Raw genomic sequence first — 22551 nt, 5'->3', positions numbered from 1 at the left:
TGCGTGGCTTGGCAACCCGTTTTACGTGGAGCCGGAAGCGGTGCTCATGTAGCTTGTGTGGTGTTTTGCGTTTGCTGGAAACGTGCTGCAGACTTTTCCACCCTTTGTGTTGTTTTACCGGTCGCTGACATTTACGGCCATCATCATGGGCTGCGCTGAATGGCGTGCACGGTATGTGACCAGGCCTGAAGGGGTGTGTGGGTTGTTGGTGAGGAGCGGATCCTCACGCTTGCATGATCCGGTGGGTAATGGTGACAGCCGACCTAGCTTGCAACCGCGCAATGTGGCCAGTGCGATCACGTCGGCCGTGGTGTCGGCTGGAGTAGCCATTATCGTGGCGGACGGTCTGTTCAGCCAGATTATGCTGCATTGTTAGAGCTGGCAAGCATTGTTACGCCGCGTTGGCCGGAGAAGCTGCGTGTATGAATTGATTGGTGAGGCAGGCAAGTGGTACAACACGTGGCCTTCCGCCTTTCATATCAAGCGTTCCTGTGACTTGGGTGGACATGCGGGACGGAGAAGCGGGCGATGGGTGTTGGTAGACAGGATTGAATCGAGTTCCGTTAGCAAGGGATTTTTAAATTTAGTGGGGTTGAGGAACATGGCCATCCACATAAAAGTTTCGGGTGTATTCGGGCAGGGTTAGGACCATGCCTTCAAGGTCATGGTTGAGAATGATTTGACAGCCTGAACGGTGCGCGGGATGCAGCGGGGTGAGGGTCCAGCACGCTCAGGCAATGGCTAGGTGCAAGGCGGATGAGCCCAGGGACAACATACCCAAACGGGAATTGTCGCGGAGGAGGGCAGCGAGATCGAGCATGTCATCCTCCCTGAATTTTGAGAAACGGCGGTGAAGTGGGCCGATGAGAATCATGGGCGAAATGGCAAAGGGAAAAGCAAGGGGATGTGCAGGGCTGTGTGTGGTGAATGCGTTGCGACTGGGTCGTACTCTTCTTTGGGTTCCGGAAGGGTGTCAAAGTGGGGCTCGCTGACGTAAACATGGCAGGTGGAGCAGGCCAGGGAGGCCTCGCAGGCGCCTTCAAGTTCAATGTTGTAGCGGTGGGCCAGGTACAGGACGTTGTCGCCCACCTTGCCACGGATTGGTACACGCTCGCCGTCCCTCTTGACGAATGTAAAATTGACGCTGCAGGACCGTGAGCGTGAGGGTACCCAGGGCGTAGAGAAAAGGGAGGCACAGAGAACAGAGAGGCGGGAGTGTGGTGCAGGAAGGTGAGCCAGCGACGTACACTTCATCCTCCGACTTTGGGTCTTGCCATTCGTAGCCGCCGTGCGCTCGGGGTGCTACCAAGTTGAACGCCCAGGCGCGAGTGAGAGAGGGGAAGAGGGTTTGTGTGGAGGAGGGGGTGTGGGAAAGCGTGTGTGTGGGTGCGAGATGAGGCGCCGGGGCCGCCTGGGCTGGCGAGGACGTGTCTCGGGGTGCTTGGTTGCAGTGCACATACCGGCAGTGTGAAGCTTGGCGGGAGCGGGCGCAAAAGACGTAAGGGCAGTTGCTCGCGTTGGTCGCAAAAGTCGGCGCAAGGTTGCTGCTGCGCCCAGACGCATGGGCGCGGCCATCTTGGGAGGGTCTTGACAGCTGGCTCGTGGCTCTCGTCGCTGTCTCTCAATTCTACAATTTGAGCCAACGTGAACCCCGGGCAGAGAGTCAGGGAGGCGTAGAGGCACCACAGAGCAGCTGGTCGTTGTGTCGCGGCTCAACCCACCACCGTGCAAATCCAAATCCCAGCTGAGAGATCCCCGTCTTCGACAGCCATCCGACGAGCTGTCCCGAGAGAGACTTTTTTTTTGTAACTGCGCAGTTGCAGAAGACAGAGAGTGAGAAGAGAGAGATAGCTTGAAGAGAGAGAGAGATTGAGAGTTTGAGAGAGAGAGAGTTTGAGAGAGAGAGAGAGAGAGTTTGAGAGAGAGAGAGAGTTTGAGAGAGATTGAGAGAGAGAGAGAGATTGAGAGAGAGAGAGAGAGAGAGAGAGAGAGAGATTGAGAGAGAGAGAGAGATTGAGAGAGAGAGAGTTTGAGAGAGAGAGTTTGAGAGAGAGAGTTTGAGAGAGAGAGCTTGGGAGAGAGAGAGCTTGAGAGAGAGAGAGAGAGAGAGCTTGAAACATGTTGTAATGACACAGATTTATGCTTTTCCAAACACCCTTTTACACGAGGACAGCCTCTAAGTAAACGATCCGTAGCCTGCGAAACGGCAGATCCCCTAAACAAGATTTTTGTGCCCGTGGCTGGCGCTGTTGGCTGTCAACGAGCGCGCTTCTTCGCATTTCACAAAAAGTCTGGCCAGCTACCACAACAAGTCAAGGCGGCTCTGGAAAGCGACCTTGCCAACTACACGGGCCCCCACACTGCACCGACATTTGGTCCACCACCAGGCTTGATCACGATCACGATTTCGAGTGGATGCTGAATGAACTGGAAAAGACCCTGCACCCCGTGTGGCAGCTCAAGGATTTTTAAATTGATCAAGCCCGAATTGAACAAGGAAGAGGACCATTTCCGACGTTATTACATTAAAACGAAGGGTCAGCGCGTCGATTGTGGATGTGCTTGAATTGGGTTTGCTTGGTGGGCATGTGCTTGTTGAGACTCATCTTTGCCACGGTGGTTTCCAGTGAGAAAGATTAGACAGCCCTCTGCCGACGCCGGCATGAAACTTTTGTTGACAACCATCAGCGCATGCTTTTTTTCTGCTCTCGTGGACGAGATGGTTTCATCGTGAGACCCGCCTATCGCCGTAGGTGCAACCGCAATGAAGCAGGAGAAGCAGGACGACGGCGCCCCAAAACCCAAGCGCGCCTGCAAGGCGCGAAAGCAAGGTATGTCATGGTCGGGGCCTGAATGGGGCTTGTAGTGGGACGCATCTTGTGAAGTTTCACATTTCTTTTGAACCTGGCATTGCCTCAGCGGCCGCCGCCACGGGCGTCACTGCGAGCCAAGAGCCCGCCGCCGCCAAGCAAGGTATGTGCTGGATGAAGGTATGGTTGGGCCTTGCTCGGGATACATCTCACAAACTTTGATCCCAGGCACTGCCTCAACGGCGGCCGCCACGGGCGGCACTGCAAGCCAGGATGCTGGCGCCGTCAAGCAAGGTATGGGTTGGATGGAGGCATACGGAGAGTCGTGGATTTTTTTCAACTCAAGCAAGGCATCGTCCGGGCCACAGATCTGACGGGCACAAGCGGCGCGAATGTGGAGATGAAACAAGAAGCACAGAAAAAGGGCAAGCAGGACGAGCGGGACGTGGAAGGTCTGGAGAGAAATGACCAAGGTTTGTCCCGTCGCGTTGTACTTTTGTCTTGCTACAAGTGGTTTCTCATCGCACTTTTTGGCGCCTGTTGTATCACAGCAGACATAGATGGCAGTGAGCAGTTTGAGGCTGTGGACGCCTCAAGGGACGGCGTGAACTCCGACGTCCTGCAAAAGGCCGTGCAGCACGCCCATGACTACGGCGTCCACGGCGAGGGGCTGGTGGTGGCTTACAACGTCGATCGCTGCCCGGATCTGACGCAGCCGGCTGCTCACGGCGCCAAATTCTTCTTTGACGACGACGCGCGCAAGCTCTTCATCACCTGCGCCACGTCCTTTGTGCACGCCGCTGCTGCCGGGGATGCGCACTCACAACTGTCTGTTTTCAAAACGTCACACAATAAGGGCGTGAAGGAACGGCGTTTGACTGTCACTGGAGATGGAACAATCAGTCATTTTGGCGACGCCCCAGACGTTGCTGTGACAGCAGAAGATACGAAGCGAAATCCTTTACCGCTTCTGATCATTGAGCTCGAGATGGGCAATCGCAACGCGACGGCAAGCCGGCGGCAAGGCCACGTCCTTTTTCGGCGCTATCCAACGCTGCGTGCACTTGTGGTTGTGGTAACGCCTTTTCAGTTCAACTTTGATCGTGTCACGGACATGGAGGTGGTGGTGGTGTATTACCTCCGCGAGCAGAGTCACGGGCCAATCACGGCAAAGCAGGCATTTGACCTCGGCACGGTGCCCGCTGACCGGGCCGCGTGGATGGCTGAGCTGGGCGGCGATCATTTACCACCCTTTGATGAGGCATCGTGGGTTGTCTGCCGCGCTACGCCCCGTCAGGGGTCAGAGGAGCGAGAAGTCGAGCTCGATGAAGCCATCATCCACTTCCCAAAGTTAGTCGTGGAAGTTCATGCTTCGGAAAACCCGAGCCTGGCAAAACACGTGCGGGAGTATCTTCGTGGCGTGAGCCATTTCGACATGCAGCTACATTTGTCGGAGAACGTGCAGGAGTTTTACAGACATTTTGTAAACCTAGCGACAGACACGAAAGAGGTATGGGCCCTACTTGTTCGCATGCATCAGGCAGCAAAGGCCGCCTTTAAGCTGCGTGCAAATTGTGCGATGCCTGGCGGTGTTACAAAGATCCGGCTTGCAACAGGCGATGGAAGGCGCAAGTTGAGCATGTCGCGGGCGTTTGAGTACGTCTTTTCGGGGTATTGCGAGCAACTAGAGAGGGCAGGTGTGGACGTCGCGGCCCTGCCTCGGCGCCAACCCGACCCGACTGCCCCGCAAGGCCTCCGATTTCTTGAACGTTCAAAGGAGGACATGGTGATGGCGGCTGAGCAATTGTGCCAAATCCTGCAGGGAATGCAGGGCGAGACTTCCAACTCGCGGCGGTCAGCTGTGTGAACTCGTGTGCCTTTGCGACACGTCGATCGCTGTGTTGATTCATCCATTCAACTCGAACTTTGTGTTTAACCGACCACCTTGTGCACTCCCCGATTGTCGTCCACTACACGGATGCAATGTGTTTGCTTCGAGAATAGCGTTCCGTGACCACCCGCGTGTCTAAACTCGCTTTCAATTGATTGTATCAAATCACACGCCCATCGTCCTTCACTTGGACCCTGCATCGCCCCTGTACCCAACGGCTGACTGCCACGATACCGCCGCAGCGTGAAAGTCCCCCGGCCCGTAACCGTGTTGGTAATACGACCGTCGTTCTTGGCAACGCCGTGCAGGGTGTTTTTGCTCTCGGAGTCCTCGGTGGTCAGCACAATCTCCGCAGCGCCTTCGGCCCCGACTCGGAGCTTGCCGGCGCAGTGCTCCTGAATGCACGCCTCGTTGTGCGCCGTGTGCGTCGCCGTGGAAGCAAGAGACTGTTCAGCAGCACGGTTTTCTTCCTGACACGGCAACTCCAAGTGGCCTCTCATCCGAACCCAGGCCAGAAATAGGGGGAAAGCAGCTCGAGGGACTCGGCCCGGAATGGCGCTCCAGGGTCTGGCGCGAGTTCATCGTTGACGTCCTTCCGTCAAATGCCTCAATGCCACAATGCGCTTTCTTAGCACAGCTCATCGCGCCAGCCTGTGCATGTTCCAAGTGAAGAGATGCGAGGGGAGAGAAGAGACAGCGAAGAGCGAGCAACGTACGGTACTGTCTGCTCGAGAGCTCAGAGCCACCTCGGCTCTTAGGGCATTCTACATTAGGGGCGAGTCCGTTGGAAAACCAAGAAAAAAGTAAAATACTTTCAACAGGGGACAAAGTCTTCACTGGGTTCGCGTGGATAAAACTGCAAGCAAGCAAGCAACAAACTCGTGTTGATGGTTCATGATGACGCAACAATGGATGGGTTTGTTTGTTTTGCAAAAGACCTATGCGCGGCTTGGTGGGATGGATGGATGGCATCTATGACACCTTTGGGGGTTCTGTTCTTTTTGTATTTTTGTTATTTTATGGATTCCTGGCAAGAAGGGGACCGGCAGCGTCAAGGTCTTGACCTGTCCGACCGAGCGAGCGTGCGCACTGCGCGCGATTGGGCAGTCCCAGGCAAGCCATCCAACACCTTTGGGCGACTTTGTCGAAGCCCTGTTTGTGGGATTGGGGGGGGGTTTGAATTGTCAGCATGACATGAACCGGCACACGTAATCCAAGGCAATTGGCGTAAGCGGTTTGGCCGTGTTTGCATTCATGCTGGTTGGCTGTATGGTTATTCGCGACCCCAATTGTTTCCCATGCTCGACCACACACGTTCGTGGCAGACCACACCCATCAGCCCCATTTCCACGTCCAGCCGCATGAATCCGTCACACCTATACCCCTCAAGACACACCATTGTATTACCGTGGTGTTTCGTCACACGCTTGTTCTCCTTATTGTTCTCCCTTTGTACAATACAATGCCCCCCCTTGACGCATGCTTCCCATCATCCCATCTACACACACTTGTTCAGCAGTTCAACAGGTTTAAACATGTAAGCTAGCTCGTTACATTACATTGTTGTTGTTGTTGTCAAGAAACGCTTTTACACTAAGACCCTTTGTTTCTGTAGTGTGTAGTGTGTGTAGTGTGTGGAATTGCATTCATTGTGTGTGTGTGTGTGTGTGTGTGTGTGTGTGTTGGCAAATCAATTTGGGCGCCAAGGCCTTGAACCAGCCATCACTGTGCGCGCGCGCTCGCTCCTGCCCTCTCTCTCCCTCTCCCTCTTCCCTCTCTCTCTTCCCCCTCTCACTCTTCATCCTCATCATCATCTTCATTGTCTGGGTGTCTGGGGCTGGATAGATTGTGCCTTGTCACGCGCCACGAGCGGTGGGGCCAACGAGACACACCGCCCGACTAACCGACTGACAGACAGGAGGAGCTGACGCGGTCGAAACAGGTGTGTGTGTGTGTGTGTGTGTGTGTGTGTGTGTATAGCCCGTGCCATCTTGTTGCGCCGCCTGCCCTGCCCTGGCTGGCTCCCCATCCCCATCCCCATCCCACCATCCCACCATCCCCACCCCTATCACCTCTTCATCACCTTCATCATCAGCACCTTCATCATCATCATCATCACCACCATCACACAAGGCTTGGACGCGCTGTCGCTGCCCGAGCCCCTTGTTTTCCTTTGCCTTGCCTTGCCTTGCCTTGCCTTTGCTTTGTTGGGTGAGCCGTGCCTCGAGCCCCCTTCCCTCCCCCTGCCTTTTGCTTGTTCCACCCTCGTTGTTGCTGTGCGTGTGGGGCCAGCCCGAGCAGTTCCGGCTGTCCCTTGCCCCTGCTTCACATTCAATACATACACCGTCACTCGGAAGCTCGCACGCACGCTCGGGCGCACGCATGCACAAGTCTGTCCGCCTCAGCCTTGAAGACTCTAGCGCACTCGACGTCGCTTGTGTGCCTGCTTGCTTCGCTCTCCCCCTTGCCCACTCCATTGTTCCTCCTCTCGCCCACGACCGTCCCTCTTTGCTCAGCTCGGGCCACCAGCCGTCAGCTCAACCGCCATCACCACCTCCACCACGACCCCAAAACAGCCCTCCCTGCCCTCCTCCTTTCCCTCCCACAGCCCGCTTGTCTTCCCTTTCCATCCAACTTGGCATTTCTTGCCTTGTTGACCGCCGCAGCCCTCCTCAGCTGCCCGCCTCGGCTGCTCCTCATCACTTTCCTCCTCACACTTCCCTCCTCTCCCCTTTGACTCGCAACAGCGGACCACGCGACGCTCCCCTTTGTGTGTCAAATCGGAAACAATGGCGGTCTGAATTCGAACAAAGCCTTTGGTGCTTTTTGGACATTTGGCCTGCACAGTCAAGGGTGCCCTGCCCGCCGTGCGTGCGTGCGCTCTTGCTGCTTGTGGTGTCAACCACGCACAGCCCACGCTAGATTGTCGCGGTTGTAACGGTCGTCGCCTCGAGCCGATACAATGGCCGGGTACACAGCCGAGGCAGAGCTGCCGGCGCTCGTCGACCCCAGCTCGTTGCCCACCGTCTCACCTAAAGAGGTGGGTTGTTGCTCCACTCCTCATATGACTGCCGCTCCTCGAGCCGCCCGCATTTTCTCTCCCCGCCTCCTCGCCTCCCTCGCTCTTTCATTCCACGGCCAGGGCACCCCATTCCCGGTTGCCCTTGGTTCCACCCCTCGGCTCCATCTTCCTACGCATCATGGGCCTCACGCTCCTGGCAGTCCAGCTGCCCGCGGCTGCCCCAGACACCTGTTCGCATGCCTCTTATCCTCACCACCGCTTCTCGCGTCGCCACACGCGCTCCCTTCCCTCCACACAGCTGCAAGCCTGTTGCCGTCGCCTGAGCAAGCTCGGCATTGATGAGGTGTGTGCATGTGTGCAGCCCCTGCCCCCTCGTGGTTGTTTCTTCCTGGTCCTTTGAACGCCCATCCCCTCACCGTCGCCCTCCCACCTCGTCCTTGGACTCAGGGCATTGCAATGGAAACGCTCGTTGAACATCCGGGCGCTTCCTTTCCGCAGTTGCTTGAGCTCTCTGTACGCCGAAGTGCCGAATCTCTCAAGCTACGCCAGCCACGCAAGCGCCTGCTCTCCAGCAAGAGCTTTCGCGCCGACTTGGCCCTCCTCGAACAGATTGTCGCGTCCTTGGAGCGCCAGCAGATGAGCCACATCACCACTTACCCCTTCCCCAACGGCCACAACTACATTGTGAGCCCCAGCGGTCCAGAGGCCCTCTACCCGCGCGACCAGCATCAGGATCGCCTCCGCCGCGGCGTCGCCGCTGGTCGGGCCGCCACCATCCATCATGGTGCGGCAAATACCTCCTCGAGTAGCGAAGACCTTGGGCGCACCGCGGGGCCGCTCACTCAACCAACTTCATCAACCGGCAGCTTTGACCTGCAAGCTTCGGTCGAGTCCTCCCCCCGCTCTCATCACGATTCTCCCTTTGCGCCGCCCCCCACCGCCGCGGGTGCCACTGTCCCCGCCGCCACACCCCCGCAAGCTCACTCGCCACACCATGCGCTGCAACGCGAGCTGAGTGCCACTACCCTCAACTTGCTGAGCCTCGACCTCGAGGACTCACATTCGCTGGATGCCGACATGGACTCGAGCCTGCCGGCGACCGATCCTGCCGCTCGGGCCCGCCCGCGTCCACGCAGCGACTCGTCGGGATCGGTGGTGGTCAACACCCAGGCCGCTCTGTATCAACCCCTGGACGACGCCGTGGAGGCCGATCTGCTGACCTTTTCCGAGGAAACGATTGAAAAGGCCAGCGCGTGCAAGTACCACTTGCGCCAGCACTATCGCCACATGCATCGTGTGCGCGTGGACCGCGTTCGCCGACGTCAAGATCTGGAAGAGGAAATGAACCAGTACCAGCTTCTGGATCGGGAAAAGGCCCAAGTGCGGGCTGGCCTCATGCGCTTGGAGACCAATCACCTGCGGCGTCAGCGCCAACCCATCACCCTCAACATGTTTCACGTGCTTCGCGCCATCGGCCAAGGGGCCTTTGGTACCGTCTCACTGGCCAAGTGCACCGAGGACAATCAGGTGTACGCGCTGAAGCAAATGTCCAAGCAAGACATTATCGACCGCCGTCAGGTTTCGCACGTTCGCGCTGAGCGCGATGTCCTGGCCCAGGCCGACAGTGACTGGGTGGTCAAGCTGCACTATTCCTTTCAAGACCCGCGCTACCTGTACTTTGCCATGGAGTATCTGCCCGGGGGTGATTTACTGGAACTACTCAACCGGTACGGCGTCTTTCCCGAGGAGGCGGCTCGCTTTTACATGGCCGAGCTCGTGATGGCCGTTTCCTCGGTCCACAACATGCAGTTTATCCACCGCGACATCAAGCCGGACAACGTGCTGATAGATGCAGAGGGGCATATCAAGCTGGCTGACTTTGGTCTCTGCACCGGCTTCAAGTGGCGCAAGGAGGAAAGCTTTTACAACTTTGCCGCTGTGGATACAGCGCCCATTGATGAACAGGCCGAACTCATCGGCTGTACCTGCACGCATCAAGTTTGCTCGTGCGGTGCGGCCGCACGCAAGCAGCGCTATCTCCTGCACAACAACGTAAGCTGGATGGGGTCGATATGTGCGCACCTGCACGCGTCTTGTGTCTCTTGTGTGGCCTCGCTGGTGCATCGTGCATCGTGCGACGCTTCGGCCCCGTCCCCCTTTGTGTGTTTTCTTTTGGCCTTCTTACCTTGCTTTTGCTTTTGCTTTTGCTTTTGCTTTTTCGGCGGGCCATAGACGCGTAGTATGGCCGAGTCGCTGGTGGGCACGCCCAACTACATTGCACCCGAGGTTTTCCTGCGCCAGCGATACGACGAGCGGTGCGATTGGTGGTCCTTGGGCGTCATGCTGTACGAGATGTTGATTGGCAAGCCACCCTTCTCGGCGCCCACGCCACTGGCCACGCGCGATCGGGTCATCAACTGGCGGCAGACATTGCGGGTGGCTGTTGATAGCAACCACTCGGCTGCCGCTACGGATCTGATTCTGCGCCTGTGCTGTGACGTTGAGCATCGCCTTGGGTCGGAACAAGGCGTTTCGGACATTATGGCCCACCCTTTCTTCACGGGCACGGTTTGGGATCGCACCAATCCGGTGCCCTGGACTCCCAAGGTGGGCCGAGAGAACAGTGGCCCGGGCTCACGAGCAGGTGCCAACGAATCGATGGCCGAACCCAGCCTGAAGCGCATGCATGTTGACGCACCTGTGGTCAATGAAAACGTGTTTCGAGAGTTTAACTTTCGCCGTTTCTGGGCCACGGCCCCCAATATGGCGCTGGGCGATGAGAACACGGCCAGCTTGGCTTGAGAGCGAGCTCGTCGCCGCTGCTGCAAGGCTTTTACTTGTTGGGGTGTATTTGATTTGTTTTGTTTTGTTCGGACGGGGTGTTTTTTTTTTATGATTGGATGCATGAGAGGTACAGATGATTTTGTGGCAGGCGCTAGAGTTTTAGCTTGCTTGGTGCTCAAGGGGACCAACTGGACGGGCCTGGTGGGCAGTTTTAGTTTGGGCTGGGTGGAGCAGTGTGATTTTGAGTAATCGATTCTTTTTCAGATGCATGACTGATTCGAAACGCGACACAGAAATGCGTCTGGATTGCCGACCATTCCAGCCCATGTCCCAGAGTATGCCAAGCCTTTGTCTGTTCAGCTCGAGGACGAGGCAAGAAGACTTCTTGAAGTGAGCGCTCGCGCCCAGTCCTCATGCTTTCTCTGTCATTGACTAGGAAGGAGGCTCGCCAGTCCTCGCGGGACAAGAATCCTGTCCGATGTCCAAACACATTAAATCTTAGTACGAGTCTCCCAGTCTCCCAGTCTCCTCAGTCTCCCAGTCTTCTCGAATCTCCTTGCAGTTGGTCAGTTTGCTAGGGTCTTCCATGGGCGCTCGCTCGAGCGAAGGGCGCACGAAGATCATGAATCAACGAACTGTGATTTTTCCGAGACCACGTCCGCAGTTGATTTTGAATAATTTGAGCGAAGAAATTCATTGACAAACTATACAAATGTACTAACCACCGCCGATACAGGCGACCTTTGGCTAATTTGCGCTCCGGCGGACCCTACCCCCCTCTTGATAAGGGGTTTTTGCATGGGCAAGCTTGGACCGTCATCACCACCAACAGCCACTGCTTGCCTCAAGTCCTCTTACAATAGATAGAAGGGGCCCACTCTCCCCCCCTCTCTCTCTCTCGCTTGTAAGGATTGGGCAAGCGCGGAGCTTGAAGGAATGCGGAACACGTCGACGTGTCATTGGTTCATCGTCAACGCACCCGAAAAAAAAAGAAAGCGAAGAAAAGCGAAGAAACGCTTGCTGCTGTTCTCCCTTACGACCTGACCTTACCTTGTTGCCTTATGGCAGTGGAGTGTGTATGGCTCAGCTGTATCTCACTGATCTGATCAGCAACAACACATCACAACAACAGTCACAACAACAGTAACACCAACATCAAAACAAAACAAAACGAAGACAAGCCCTCCTGCTTTGTCTCAGTGGGCGGAGCTCATCACGGCCACTAGAGAAACAAGATCAGGTTGCACAGTGGTACAGGTGGCAACGCCAGAGACACCACTGGCATTTTTCTAGAACGACTCGACTGGTAAGAACACTGCGACTGAACATGTTGGCTCCACTGCCACTGACTGGCACTGTCCTGCCACTGATCAGGCAGGGTCTGGTTCTCGATGCTCGATCGTGACTGCCATTGGCACGCCTCGGCATTATTATCATTGCATTGTTGTTATCCTTGTTGTTAAGAATGTTGTTGTTGTTGTGAGTGTCTGCCCTGCCTTTTCATTGATTTCTTTTGGGTTTGCTGCCGAGTCGTGGTCATTGTTGTTGTGTTGTGTTGTCATGTCTGAGTATGTGCTTGTGACCTGTTGTGTTGGACTGTCATGATTGCCATTTCAGATCACTGCCCGCTTGCTCATTTTTGTTTGGCCGTTTGGTGTTGTATTATAGCTTTTGATATACTTTCAACTTCAACCACACCTTCATCATGTCTGACAAGCCCGATCTCAAGGCCGTCGAGGGTTTCGACAAGGCGAAGCTCAAGCACACCGAGCCCGTCGTGAAGCAATCGCTTCCCACGGCCGAGTAAGTCCCACGTCACGCAAGTCGTTGCTTGTGATTCCACTGGGTTGGGCTGGTCTAGCCCGAACTAGCCCTGGATCTTGAATTGTCATCTTTTTTCTCCCGACTCACATCTTGTGTCTTTGCTTTCCTTTCCGGCAGTGACATTAAGGCCGAGCGCGCTGGCAACTAAGTGTCCTCGAGTGTCTTGCTTTTTGCAAGCTTGAACGACGAGACACATGATGGAACCTCAATAACGTGCTTTTTTAACCCAACATCAAAAATTGACTTTGTATCAAAGAAAATGCCCTCGCTCTCTCTCTCTCTCTCTGAATTCACATGTCAGTCGACAAAGCAGTGTAAGGTATGAACTCATAGTCAGTTCGTAAGTATGGAAGACCCTCAGCCCTAATAAGTCACAAATGAGATCCGTCGGCAGAGTCAGTCGGGAGATGCGCCAGTGGTTAACAAACAAGACAAATGCTCAAAACAAGAAAGCACTTTGGGTGTGCGATGCGAATGCACGATACGATAAATTTGGGTTGGGATCAAGGCGCGGGCTAGAGCAAGCGCACAGCAAAAACTAGATGCTGCGGTCATCTTCACCAGTCAGAACAGAGGAGGGTGCCACCCATCAAAAGGCAAGAGGCATTCACAATTGTTCCATTCGAGAGAGACTAGGTACGCCCTCATCTCGCCATCAGAGCAAGCAGAAGCAGCCATCCAGCTTGGCCTCCAAAGAGCCGCGGCGAAGCCCGGTTGATTGTGATCGTGTTTGCATGTCGAGGCTTCACCAGGACAGGGCAAAACTTCAAACGGGACACAAGTAGAAAATGATGGGGAAGGGAGGAAACGAGCAACGGGAAAACATGTCTAAGCGGTCAGGGCAAGCCCGGGTGTAAAGCAGCTTAACCAAAGAACTTGTTGTGACGGTTGTTCTTGTTCAGACTACAAGGAGACAAGGAAACCAGGCATCAGAGACAAGTGAGATGCATACCGGAGGCACAAAATTCAGTGCATCATCAAATCGAGTCGGCGCGCCTGCACTAAGGGCGTGGCTCGTGTGTAAATGTGCAGGGCAAGGCCCAGGCTGATGCACACGGCCACAGCGACAGGCCTCGCGCCAGACATCACGGGGTCAAAGCCCCTCCCCTCCCCTTGGAAAGCTGTGGCATGAAAAAAATTATCGGGCAAGAGCATCACTCACGTCCACTTGGCAATGATGAAGGGGGCAGCAAAGCCAACGACGCTAAAGAGGGTGATGTAAGTCGCGACGCGGCCCTTGTTGGCGGGGCCATGGGCAAAGGGCAGAGCCTGTGCATCAGCATCGGGTCACAGGGCGGGCCACCAAAGGTCGACAAGGGACGGAGCACCAGCAGCGGGGGAAACGGGTGAGCGGCGGTCTGTTTTTGGAAAAAGCGTTGGAAGCGGCCTTTCCCCATGCATGTGGCAAGCAGACACGGGGGGCATTGGCTAGTCAGGCGACCAGGCGACCAGGCGTACCTGTCCGGGCTTGAGCTCGTTGAGGCCAGCACGGAGGGGCATGGCCTGAGCCGAGGCACGCATGGTGCGAGCAGCCATCACAGCGCGAGTTGCCATCTTATCCTGTTTTTGTGGGAAACAAAAGGAAAAAATAGCCAGTGCAAAGGGTGTGAAGGGCAGCGCTCACGGAATCGGCTGGGCAGAGGCAAGGCTTGAGACGGTGGGTTCCGCAGAGAGAGCGAGCGAAGCAGAGGGTGGTGGTGGAATCTTAAAGGGCTCATGTACAGTAGATGAGAGAGATGCCAGTAGAGTGTGACACGGACCAGAGAAGCGGGTCAGGTGCAAGGGTCTGGCAGGTGTCAGGGGAGCATTGACACTTGGTAGTTTGTGTGATGAGGGGGGTTGATGCAAGGGGCTGCTTTTGAATAGTTTTAACCCTGTTTATCACGTAGAGATGATTGTGTACTCGAGCCCAAAGACACCCCGTCTTCAACAGTCATTTTCAACAGCACGACATTTCGTCTGACATAGAAGCGACCGCAAAGAAGCTGTCTGTCTGACAAATGATCTGACATTCGGCACTCTGACGTTTCCGATGAAGCAAGGGTGATGCAATGGGATCCGTCTCGATGTTGCTGGTATGACGTAATTCGAAACAGGAGATACGTGTGTCTGTGTATGGTTTCATCAACGCCGCATCGCGTCTCTGCCTTGGTCCCACTATTCCTCACCATCTCTGCTCGCCTAGGTGTTTACGTGTGTTTTCTGTCCTATGCATGCCTTGTTCATCTTCATCTCTATCAATCTCTCCTCCCCGTCCCTCTGTCTCTCGCCCCAAGCGCCCATGACTCCCTGAGTAAGTGAGTGTGCCCTGACCTTGGAGCAACACCATTTGTCCCTTGAACATCAACATCAACATCAACATCATCAACAGCAGCAGCAGCAGCAGCAGCTGGACCGTTCCGTTCACCCTGACGCCCTTGCTCGTTGGCTCGTTGCGCTGCTCGGATCGCACGGATCACCAGCACTTGTTGTTGTGGTCAAACGCGGACCGCGCTGCCGAGTATTCATTGTCACGAGGAATCGCTTCTTCCGACTGACCATCCAGCCCGAAGCTCTGGGTCGGCTCGTCTAAACCCCTCGAAAGGGCTTGGTTGGGGCAACAACACCCTCTTGCTCACATCAACAGCCCATCGTCACCCCCCATACACACCCACAAACAAACACACGCACCCGGACGCGCTGCTTCGCCATTCTTGCCGTTGGTACACGCCAGCCGCCCCGCAATTTCCCCTCCAACTCGATCCCAAATCGCTGTTGCCTTTTCCCTCGCTTGCTTGCCTCCTGCCTCGCCTGTCTGGATCACCGGTTCTTGCCCTATTCCACGGCGTCGGCGTCGGTGTCAGCTTGGCCCCGACCCCAGCACCATGTCGACCATCCAAGGCCCCGCCGTTGGTCAACGGACCCCAGCCCCGCTCATCGAGTCACGCCTCGTCATTCGTGAACCCGCCATCAAACAACCCACCGCCATCAACCTCGATTTCATCCGTAGCGGCGAGCAATTCGGTGCGCCCCTTGCTCCGTTGACAACCCCTCCACTCTTCTCTGCCTAGCTCATATCCCCGCAACTCCCTCCCTCCCCCCGTTTTCTCATCGCCCGCAGCGCGGTCTCGCGCCATGCCCAACACGACACCCGAAACAATGGACCAGCTCGCACCTCCCACATCGCGCCCCCGCTCGGACTCGCAACGCTTGCAAAGCTTTTACGAGAAGACGCTGCTGGCCGTTGCCGAAGTATGTTCGCCCTCCCCATTGTCCCCCATTGTGCCTGTGGTGTGCTGCCCGCCGCCTCTCACCAGACCCTTCCTTCCGCCTTCCCCGCGCACATGTGTATGTGTGTGTGTGTGTGCGTGGCCTCTTCCCCGTGCCGCGTCTCCTTTTGCAGGCCACACGTCGTCGCACCAAGAGCGAGGCCGATTCATATCTACCAGCGCGCCCAAGCCCCGTCACACCCATGACACCAGTCTCCGTCGTCAACCTCGACTTTCTCCGCTCCGGCCGCCAGTTCCTGCAGCCTCCCCTGGCCTAGGCAGCAAGCATCACACCAGTGCTTTCGGTCCCCCCCATTCTTCATCACTCTCGATCAGGCCAGCTCTGATCCATGTCCATGTCTGGAAATACATCTTTGCCCTTCCAAAAGATGTTTGTCGTCGTGTTTGTTTGTTCATCGTCTATTGCTTGTTGTTCTTGCTTTGGCTGCGCCAAAATTCAACATTCTTTGAACACTATCCGCCAGTCCACCCACCACTCAGCTCGTCCCCTCCATATCTGCCTCGCTCACTCTCGCATCCACACCCACCCATCCTCACACAAGAGAGCTTCAGGCGCCTGAATCAGCTGCTGTTGCAGCCCACATCACCGTCCTGGTCCACCTTGATCGCCTGTCGCTTCTCCCGCAGACGGCGCTCCATAGCCAGCGCGCTCGCTGGCTTGGCATACTGTGGATGGCAAAAGTCCATCCCCAATCGTGAGCCCGGCTGTGCGGCACTAGCAACAGGCAACTGGATGAAATTTAACCAGCCTGCTCGCGTAAAACTCACCGATATGACGAGGGTGTTGTTGGCATGCTGAAGACTAATGTTCTTGGCTTGCAGCGTTTCGCCGCACCGCTGCACGTCCGGGACCTCAAACCGCTTAAAATACCTACGGAAATCCCCCGCAAGTGAACTCGAAGCTTCGGCAAGTTGGACAAGAGCAAACGCAAAAGCAAGCACGAAAGCGGCCTGAAGACACAGGGCCGAGGCATGCTACGCAGCGCAGTCTCAGCGGACAACACCGACTTTTTGTTCGTGGTCCGCAATACGAGTTGCTGTTTCTCCTCGTCAACAGTCACGCTGCGAGGGACCAGGCAGGCAGGCAAGCAGGCAGGAAACATTAAGGTCAAGGGCAGGCTTCCGCACAACAGCCCATCGTGTCCCAGATCAGGCAGCAGGGATCCCGCCAAAGTAAACAGGGGGGCGGTGGACAGAGGCTCTGACTTGTAGGTATCAATCGGATAGGGCAGGTTGCGGATTCGAAACTGATAGGCTTTGGCCCCGTCCACCCGGGAAAACGCAGGCTACAGCCATCCAGCCGTGAGATGCTCATAAAGACCACACAGCCCTATGTTTTTTTTCTGTCATCGTGTTCAGTCTGGCGGTGCCTGCACTCTCTCTTCCTCTACCCTTGACCACCCAGAGCGCTGGCTCGCGTCATCGATCGCGTAGCATCCCAGGCCAAACACCACCTACGTTTTTGCTTGACACCATCATGTCCACGCCCGCCTAGCAACACACGCACAGCCCATCAGATCGAGCGGGCTCGGACCTCGAGGATAGTCTGCTGCCACGAAGAGGGGAACATACCGCCACACGAGCTTGTGCCGGCCCCAGCTCTTCGCCGGCCTCGATGGTCCACGAGCCCTCGCCGCCAATCACGCGTTTCTTCCGAAACTTGCGCACTGTAAAACCGTGCCCAGCAGGGTCACACGAAAAGAGTGAGTGCCTCGGCATTGGGCGCTCTCGGCTGGACCTGACGACCAAAGCATGGGCGCCACGGACATACACAGGAGTAGATCAGTGTTGGCATCGTACTCTTCCAACATCTCGCTCTTGTCCGGAAAAGTGTAGAGGTACTGCTTGCGGCCTGCGCAGTCCCAATGGTCAGCCGGCGCACCTCAGCGTCAGCGCAGCATCTCGCAGCAACCACGGTTTAGACCCCTGCAAACACCCACCTCCTGCAGCCGCAGCGTCCACTTTACACTGTTCCAGCAGCGCTTCCCAGCTTGTCGTTGCACTCTTTGCCGCCGCCATGATGAACAGCCTGCGCCACGCGTAAAATTTAATTCGATTGTGCGACCCAAAAAGTGAGAGAGAGATTTAGAGAGAGAAATTTAGAGAGAAGAGAGAGAGAGAGAGAAATTTTGAGAGTGAGAGCAAATTTAAATCATCTTTTTGCTTGTTTAGGGTGGATGGCATGTGAACACAGCCGATGAAGTTTAGCAGGTGGGGCACCGCTGCAGGCCAATCTCATTGCAGACGGTACATCGCAACGCGTTTTGATTCGTTTCCTTGGTGAAAGGATTGGCTACGCTTCGCTTCGTCCCCTGCCGGATTTAAATCCCAGGACGGGTAAGCTGTTGTTGGAAGAGAGCGAGAGCGAGCTCGAGGACATACCTGGCACCAGGTGCAGTTGATAAAGCCATGACCCCCACAGGTCGCACAGTTTTCCAGTGCACCCTCCTATCGTTAGTACAGGCCCATGATTATGACGACGCAACCCATCCACCGCAAGTTGCGGGATACACAAAAAGGGCGACGGCTCACCTCAAACCCTTGCAAGAGCTCGTGCAATTCCCCACGCTCTGCCATGCCGTGGATCTCATTGTAGTCCTACCATCCCAGTTGCAAGCCTGCACGTGAGCTGCAAAATGGCGACGGACAAGCATGATCGCATGTCGGGTTGTTGCTCTACACAAACACGCGCGCGCACACACAAACACACCCCGAAGCGGTGCCCATTAACAAACACGAGGGGCACGGGTGGATCGGCTTGCCCGGTACGTTTGCACAGCTCCTCATAAAAGCCGGCATCCAAATTCACGTCCTTGGTTCGTATTTTCAGCCGCAGCTTGTAGAATATCTGTCTCGCATCCCATTGGCCGGTGCAGATCGGCAAAATCAGGCGCATAAGAGCTTCTGCAAAATACCACCCCTCGTCTTGCCTTTGTCTCCAAAGCAGTACGCACATCCTTCAGTTCCTTGCAACGCTCAAAGCGCTCGCGGACAGCTGCCACAGACGTGATGTACATCACAATCTGCCCTCGTCGCTCCTCCTGTACAACAGTGGCATCACACGACTCTCGCGACGTGAGGCTTCATTCTCGGCAATGTGTTCAACGGAGAGAGTAGCGGTTTTGAATCACGTGGCTCAAACGCCTGCTGGTGACCTCACCTCCAGCAATCGACCAAGCACAGGGTCGGTCAGCAACTGTCCTTGTTCCGAGTAGACTTGAAGCTTACCACGCACGCCTCGACGCCGACCGCGCACCGTGCCCTGCAGCGATTTGATCTCCGTCAACGTCCGGTCTGGGCGCCGTTGTTGATCAAGTCAGCGTGTCGATGTGAGCAGCATTCACTCTTGCCTGGCCCCGCGTGCACAGTCCGTCCATCCAATTGCTTACCGCGGTGCACCAACTTGTCGACGTGGCCGGCCGCCTGAACTTCCACGCCTGCCGAGAGGTGGAAACTGGCAATATCCAGGGGTGTGCGCTGTCCGGCGCTGGGTCGGCGACGAATGCTGTCATGCCATTCGCTCTCCTTTGATCGCCGTTGCTCCTGCGAGACAGGCTGGTCAAACGCCAACCGCCGCTGTGGGAAAGACCAAACCAGGTCACAGGTCAAGCAGACGATCAGTCACGCACATTCCGATAAAGCCAACTGCTGACCCAAGCGCTGGCCATCTCCTCTGCAAACGGCATGTGTACGCACCTCTTCAAAGGCGGATCGGGTGCCGCCAGGGAAAGCTTCATCACCGCTTCTCCCGCCAGTGTTGCGCCGAGGAGCCATGATGGTCAAGGACGGTGGACCTACATGGTTTATCGGTCCGATTGATGAGGCACTCTGGCAGGCACGCTCGGCGTGACCATGCCTTTGGCAGCGCCGCTAGCAAAGGAGTGACTTACCACGAGTGGAGGTACGGTCCACAGGCTTCACCATAGGGGGGTTGTCTACCGCTGCAGGACCAAGGGGGTTGTCCGATGCCAGCGTCGTCGAGACGTCCTTCGAGGGAGCGGGTGTGACTGGAGGCTGACGGCTTGGCTCCTTTCGAGGAAGTGGGGCAGCTCGGGACTCAACTTTTGGGGCAACAGCCACGAATCCCGTACGTTGGGGTGTATGCTCAGATGCCCTCAGCCGTGGGGTAGGACTAGAAGAAAAGACTCGGATCTGTGTACACGACGCCATCTCCACAACGGGCGCAGCGGGGTCTGCATCAACGGCCGCCCGTGCAGCTGCGTGGGGTGTAAAGCGTTCTGTAACGGGCTTGCGTGTGGCGGCGACCAGCACAGTGCTGGGCGGGCTTTCTCCTGCGGCATTCAGGGCCGTTACTAGCACATGTTCGGTTCATTCCCAAGTTTTGGGTGCGTTAGAACGATGGGTGATTCCTGGTACGGAAAAGCGCACGGGCGAGGTGTGCTGGATGGCAGAAGTTGACCTACACTGAAAGCGATAGGTGGCACCTCGCCGAAGAAACTTGAGAGTGACACTTTTCATCGAGGCAGGAAGGCTGTGTTCCGTGTAGGGCTGGCCCTCAGCCTCGGGCAAGGCCTGAAAGAGGCTGAACCAACACGGTCGCGGGTGTGTAGGGGTGCAGTGAAATTGAGATGATCGTCTCATGCGGAACAGGGGTGCGAATCACGCACAGGTAGCCGGTGATGGTGCCATTGCATTCTTTTGGTTCTTCCCAAGTTAGGGTGAGACTATCTTCGGTGGCTGCAGCAAGCTGCACGGCGGGGGGCGTACTGGGAGGCAGCGCACTCGTCCTGGCATTTCATTGCGTGGGGGTTAGGCGATGGCTTCAAATGCCGCCCGCTGACACAAAATAAGTGGGGGCGCACCGAGCTGTGATCAAGACCGGAGGGCCGGGAGTGGCGCTGGCAATGGGTTTACAGATGACCCGGAACTGCCACCCACAAACCGAGTAACGGCCAAAGATCAGAAATCTGGCCATACAAAGGCGAAGCAAACAGTCAATAAAATCCGAGCAGAGGCAACGTGGAGGGAAAGGGCTGAGACCTGATAGTTGTGGGCAGGCTGCAGGCCATCGATGACGCATTCAAAGCTATCCTTGATGAAATCCTGCACCATGTGCCAGGTCCGGCCATCCTGCCACGATGTGGCCGAGCATGAGTGCGTGCAAGCAAGCATCGCCACAAGTCGAGCAGCGCGCACATTTACCCGCAACTGGCGATCGACGCGGTAGGTGAGGGCTTGCGTTTGTTCATCACAGGGGGCACTCCATTTCAGGAGGATGCGGCAGGTGGCCAACAGCTCTGGGGCTTGGCTGCTGTGGTCGAAGTGGGCCGAGGCCAGGGCTTGCAGTTGCTGGCCACAAGATTGATGGGATGATGGCCAATGAGGCTGCGCGGGTGAGGTCGGGAGACGGATAGCGCGAAAGACTGTTTCTCACCGTGACTTGCCAGGCCATCGGTACTGACTGTGCGTGTCGCAGCTCCCACACTCAAGGCCAATCTGCCCACGCGCACAAGTCTGCGTGTGTGTGCGCGCGTGTGTCTGTGATGCGAGCGGGGGCGAGCCCAGACAGACAGCAACAAATAACAGCAAACGAAGACAGTGATCATCATCCAAGAAATCCTGGGACTTGGTGGAGGATCACGAGGAGCCGCCTGGTTCTCAAATGGGTGCAGACGAGCAAGAATCGCATATCACGCCGAGAATTATGGGTACGCACGAGGCAGCTTGCTCTTGGAATCATATGTGTCGTTATTCACATGTCAAGAGCGAGCGACGTTCAAACCTTTTTTCTCTTCAAAACGTCATGCGAGCATACGAGCAAATTTCGAAGTGCGTTCAAAGCGCCACTAAACTGGGCTTGTACGTCAAAGTGTGCTGACCCTTTGCCAGCCAGGGCATTGGAAGCTCGCTGGTTGGTCATGTCAATCTCATCTCCTCGACCCTTCAGCTACGAGCGACCATTTCTGACGCCGAACAAGCCGACATGGTCTTTTGGCTCCATGTCCACGCTGCAGGCTGCACCTACCGAGACAGCACGGGAGGAAAGCACTTTGATCTCGAAGTCGAGGGACAAATGTCCTTGGGCAGAAAGGCAGCCACGTGATGAGCGCGATCACGTTCGCTGGCTACGATGATGGTGCGTATTGTGCTTCTTGTTGTCTTTTTTTCCTTGTGTGCCGGAGCGAGTTTGATGCGGCTCGACGTCCTCGTGATGGTGCCCGGCACGACTGTCTTGGCTGCCCTTGCGATGGCTCCACAGCCGCCACGACTGAGACACCATTGTCACCATTTGATGTCATGGTGAATAAAGACGAGGTGGCTTCTCGCGCTGATTGTTGGACTGTTCTGCTTTAGCCGTTTGGCAAAGCCCGCCCTGCCCGTTTGACTTCATTCTCTGTTTGCATAGCGATCGACAAGCCAAACACAAGCGTCACCCATTTCAATTCGTAGGCGCAGCTTGAGCGGCCAGGCAGTCACAAAGCGTTTGTAGGTCTTGGATGTTGAACAATTGAGGATCCACGCGCCAGCCGACGCTGCATAGAACAGCAGCAGAGCACCGCCAGCGTCTGACCTGCTCTGCATGAATCAAGCCTTGGACTGGCGCCACATTGAAATCCGATGAGCACAAGACAATGCGGACAATCACATGCGAACCAGGTTCGCACCATGGGGATTCGCAGTGTGGTAGGAGCAAGGAGTATGGATTGCGCCCAATAGTTCCTCAATCAGCTATAAAGTGAAGCAGGTTCATCGGTAAGCCAGCTTGCCTCTGCAATCAGGACCACAAATAAGAAAAAGAAGGCCCACCTCCAACTCGATGGGATCCCTGCGAAGGAGCAGATCCAAGGGCCGTGCAGCCGCCTGCCACACAAGGCCATCGGGTATCAATCGCAGGTGTGACCGAATAGCACAAAAGCCAGGGTATCGTGATGAAAGGCTTACAAGATCTCTCGCGTCCAGGTCGGCACCGTGCCGCAGCAGTTGGCGGAC

General features: G+C 56.1%; 5 protein-coding genes across 5 annotated transcripts in view; 4 read left to right on the top strand and 1 right to left on the bottom strand.

Moving 5' to 3' along the window:
* The window catches only part of MONBRDRAFT_31799 (uncharacterized protein), a gene marked incomplete at both ends in the record, with an annotated part of 6090 nt that extends 5714 nt beyond the window's left edge, over positions 1 to 376 (top strand). Inside the window, 2 exons of the mRNA XM_001744575.1 lie at positions 92 to 171; positions 259 to 376. Of these exons, the coding sequence (XP_001744627.1) occupies positions 92 to 171; positions 259 to 376 (198 nt within the window). The remainder of the gene's footprint in view (positions 1 to 91; positions 172 to 258) is intronic.
* Positions 377 to 583: 207 nt separating this feature from the next.
* MONBRDRAFT_16202 (uncharacterized protein) lies at positions 584 to 1297 on the bottom strand (the record flags this gene model as incomplete). Its single annotated transcript, XM_001744391.1, has 4 exons — positions 584 to 687; positions 778 to 830; positions 950 to 1144; positions 1248 to 1297. Coding segments are annotated over 4 exons (402 nt in total), but the record flags the coding sequence as incomplete, so codon positions are not given.
* Positions 1298 to 2753: 1456 nt separating this feature from the next.
* On the top strand, positions 2754 to 8881 carry MONBRDRAFT_36477 (uncharacterized protein; the record flags this gene model as incomplete). The annotated part of the gene is made up of 6 exons (XM_001744574.1): positions 2754 to 2831; positions 2920 to 2973; positions 3039 to 3104; positions 3179 to 4664; positions 7844 to 8066; positions 8171 to 8881. Coding segments are annotated over exons 1-6 (2607 nt in total), but the record flags the coding sequence as incomplete, so codon positions are not given.
* A 63-nt stretch (positions 8882 to 8944) lies between these two features.
* Positions 8945 to 10318, top strand: MONBRDRAFT_1233 (uncharacterized protein; the record flags this gene model as incomplete). Its single annotated transcript, XM_001744573.1, has 2 exons — positions 8945 to 9721; positions 9956 to 10318. Coding segments are annotated over 2 exons (1140 nt in total), but the record flags the coding sequence as incomplete, so codon positions are not given.
* A 4357-nt stretch (positions 10319 to 14675) lies between these two features.
* Positions 14676 to 16049, top strand: MONBRDRAFT_36476 (uncharacterized protein). Its single transcript, XM_001744572.1, has 3 exons — positions 14676 to 15334; positions 15432 to 15562; positions 15714 to 16049. Exons 1-3 carry the CDS (start codon positions 15196 to 15198, stop codon positions 15855 to 15857), a joined length of 414 nt encoding a protein of 137 aa, XP_001744624.1. The 5' UTR covers positions 14676 to 15195; the 3' UTR covers positions 15858 to 16049.
* Positions 16050 to 22551: the final 6502 nt, after the last annotated feature.

This window comes from Monosiga brevicollis, genomic scaffold, assembly GCF_000002865.3.
Source record: "Monosiga brevicollis MX1 MONBRscaffold_6 genomic scaffold, whole genome shotgun sequence".
Taxonomy (NCBI): domain Eukaryota; class Choanoflagellata; order Craspedida; family Salpingoecidae; genus Monosiga; species Monosiga brevicollis.
Note: the sequence above shows the minus strand (reverse complement) of the source record. Positions and strands in the feature narration are given on the sequence as shown.

Excerpts from the sequence above, each read along its gene's own strand:
- MONBRDRAFT_36476 (XM_001744572.1), top strand. The coding sequence starts at position 15,196 with ATGTCGACCATCCAAGGCCCCGCCGTTGGTCAACGGACCCCAGCCCCG. Across the intron at positions 15,335-15,431 it reads CCGTAGCGGCGAGCAATTCG|CGCGGTCTCGCGCCATGCCC; the intron begins GTGCGCCCCTTG and ends CATCGCCCGCAG. Across the intron at positions 15,563-15,713 it reads CGCTGCTGGCCGTTGCCGAA|GCCACACGTCGTCGCACCAA; the intron begins GTATGTTCGCCC and ends CTCCTTTTGCAG.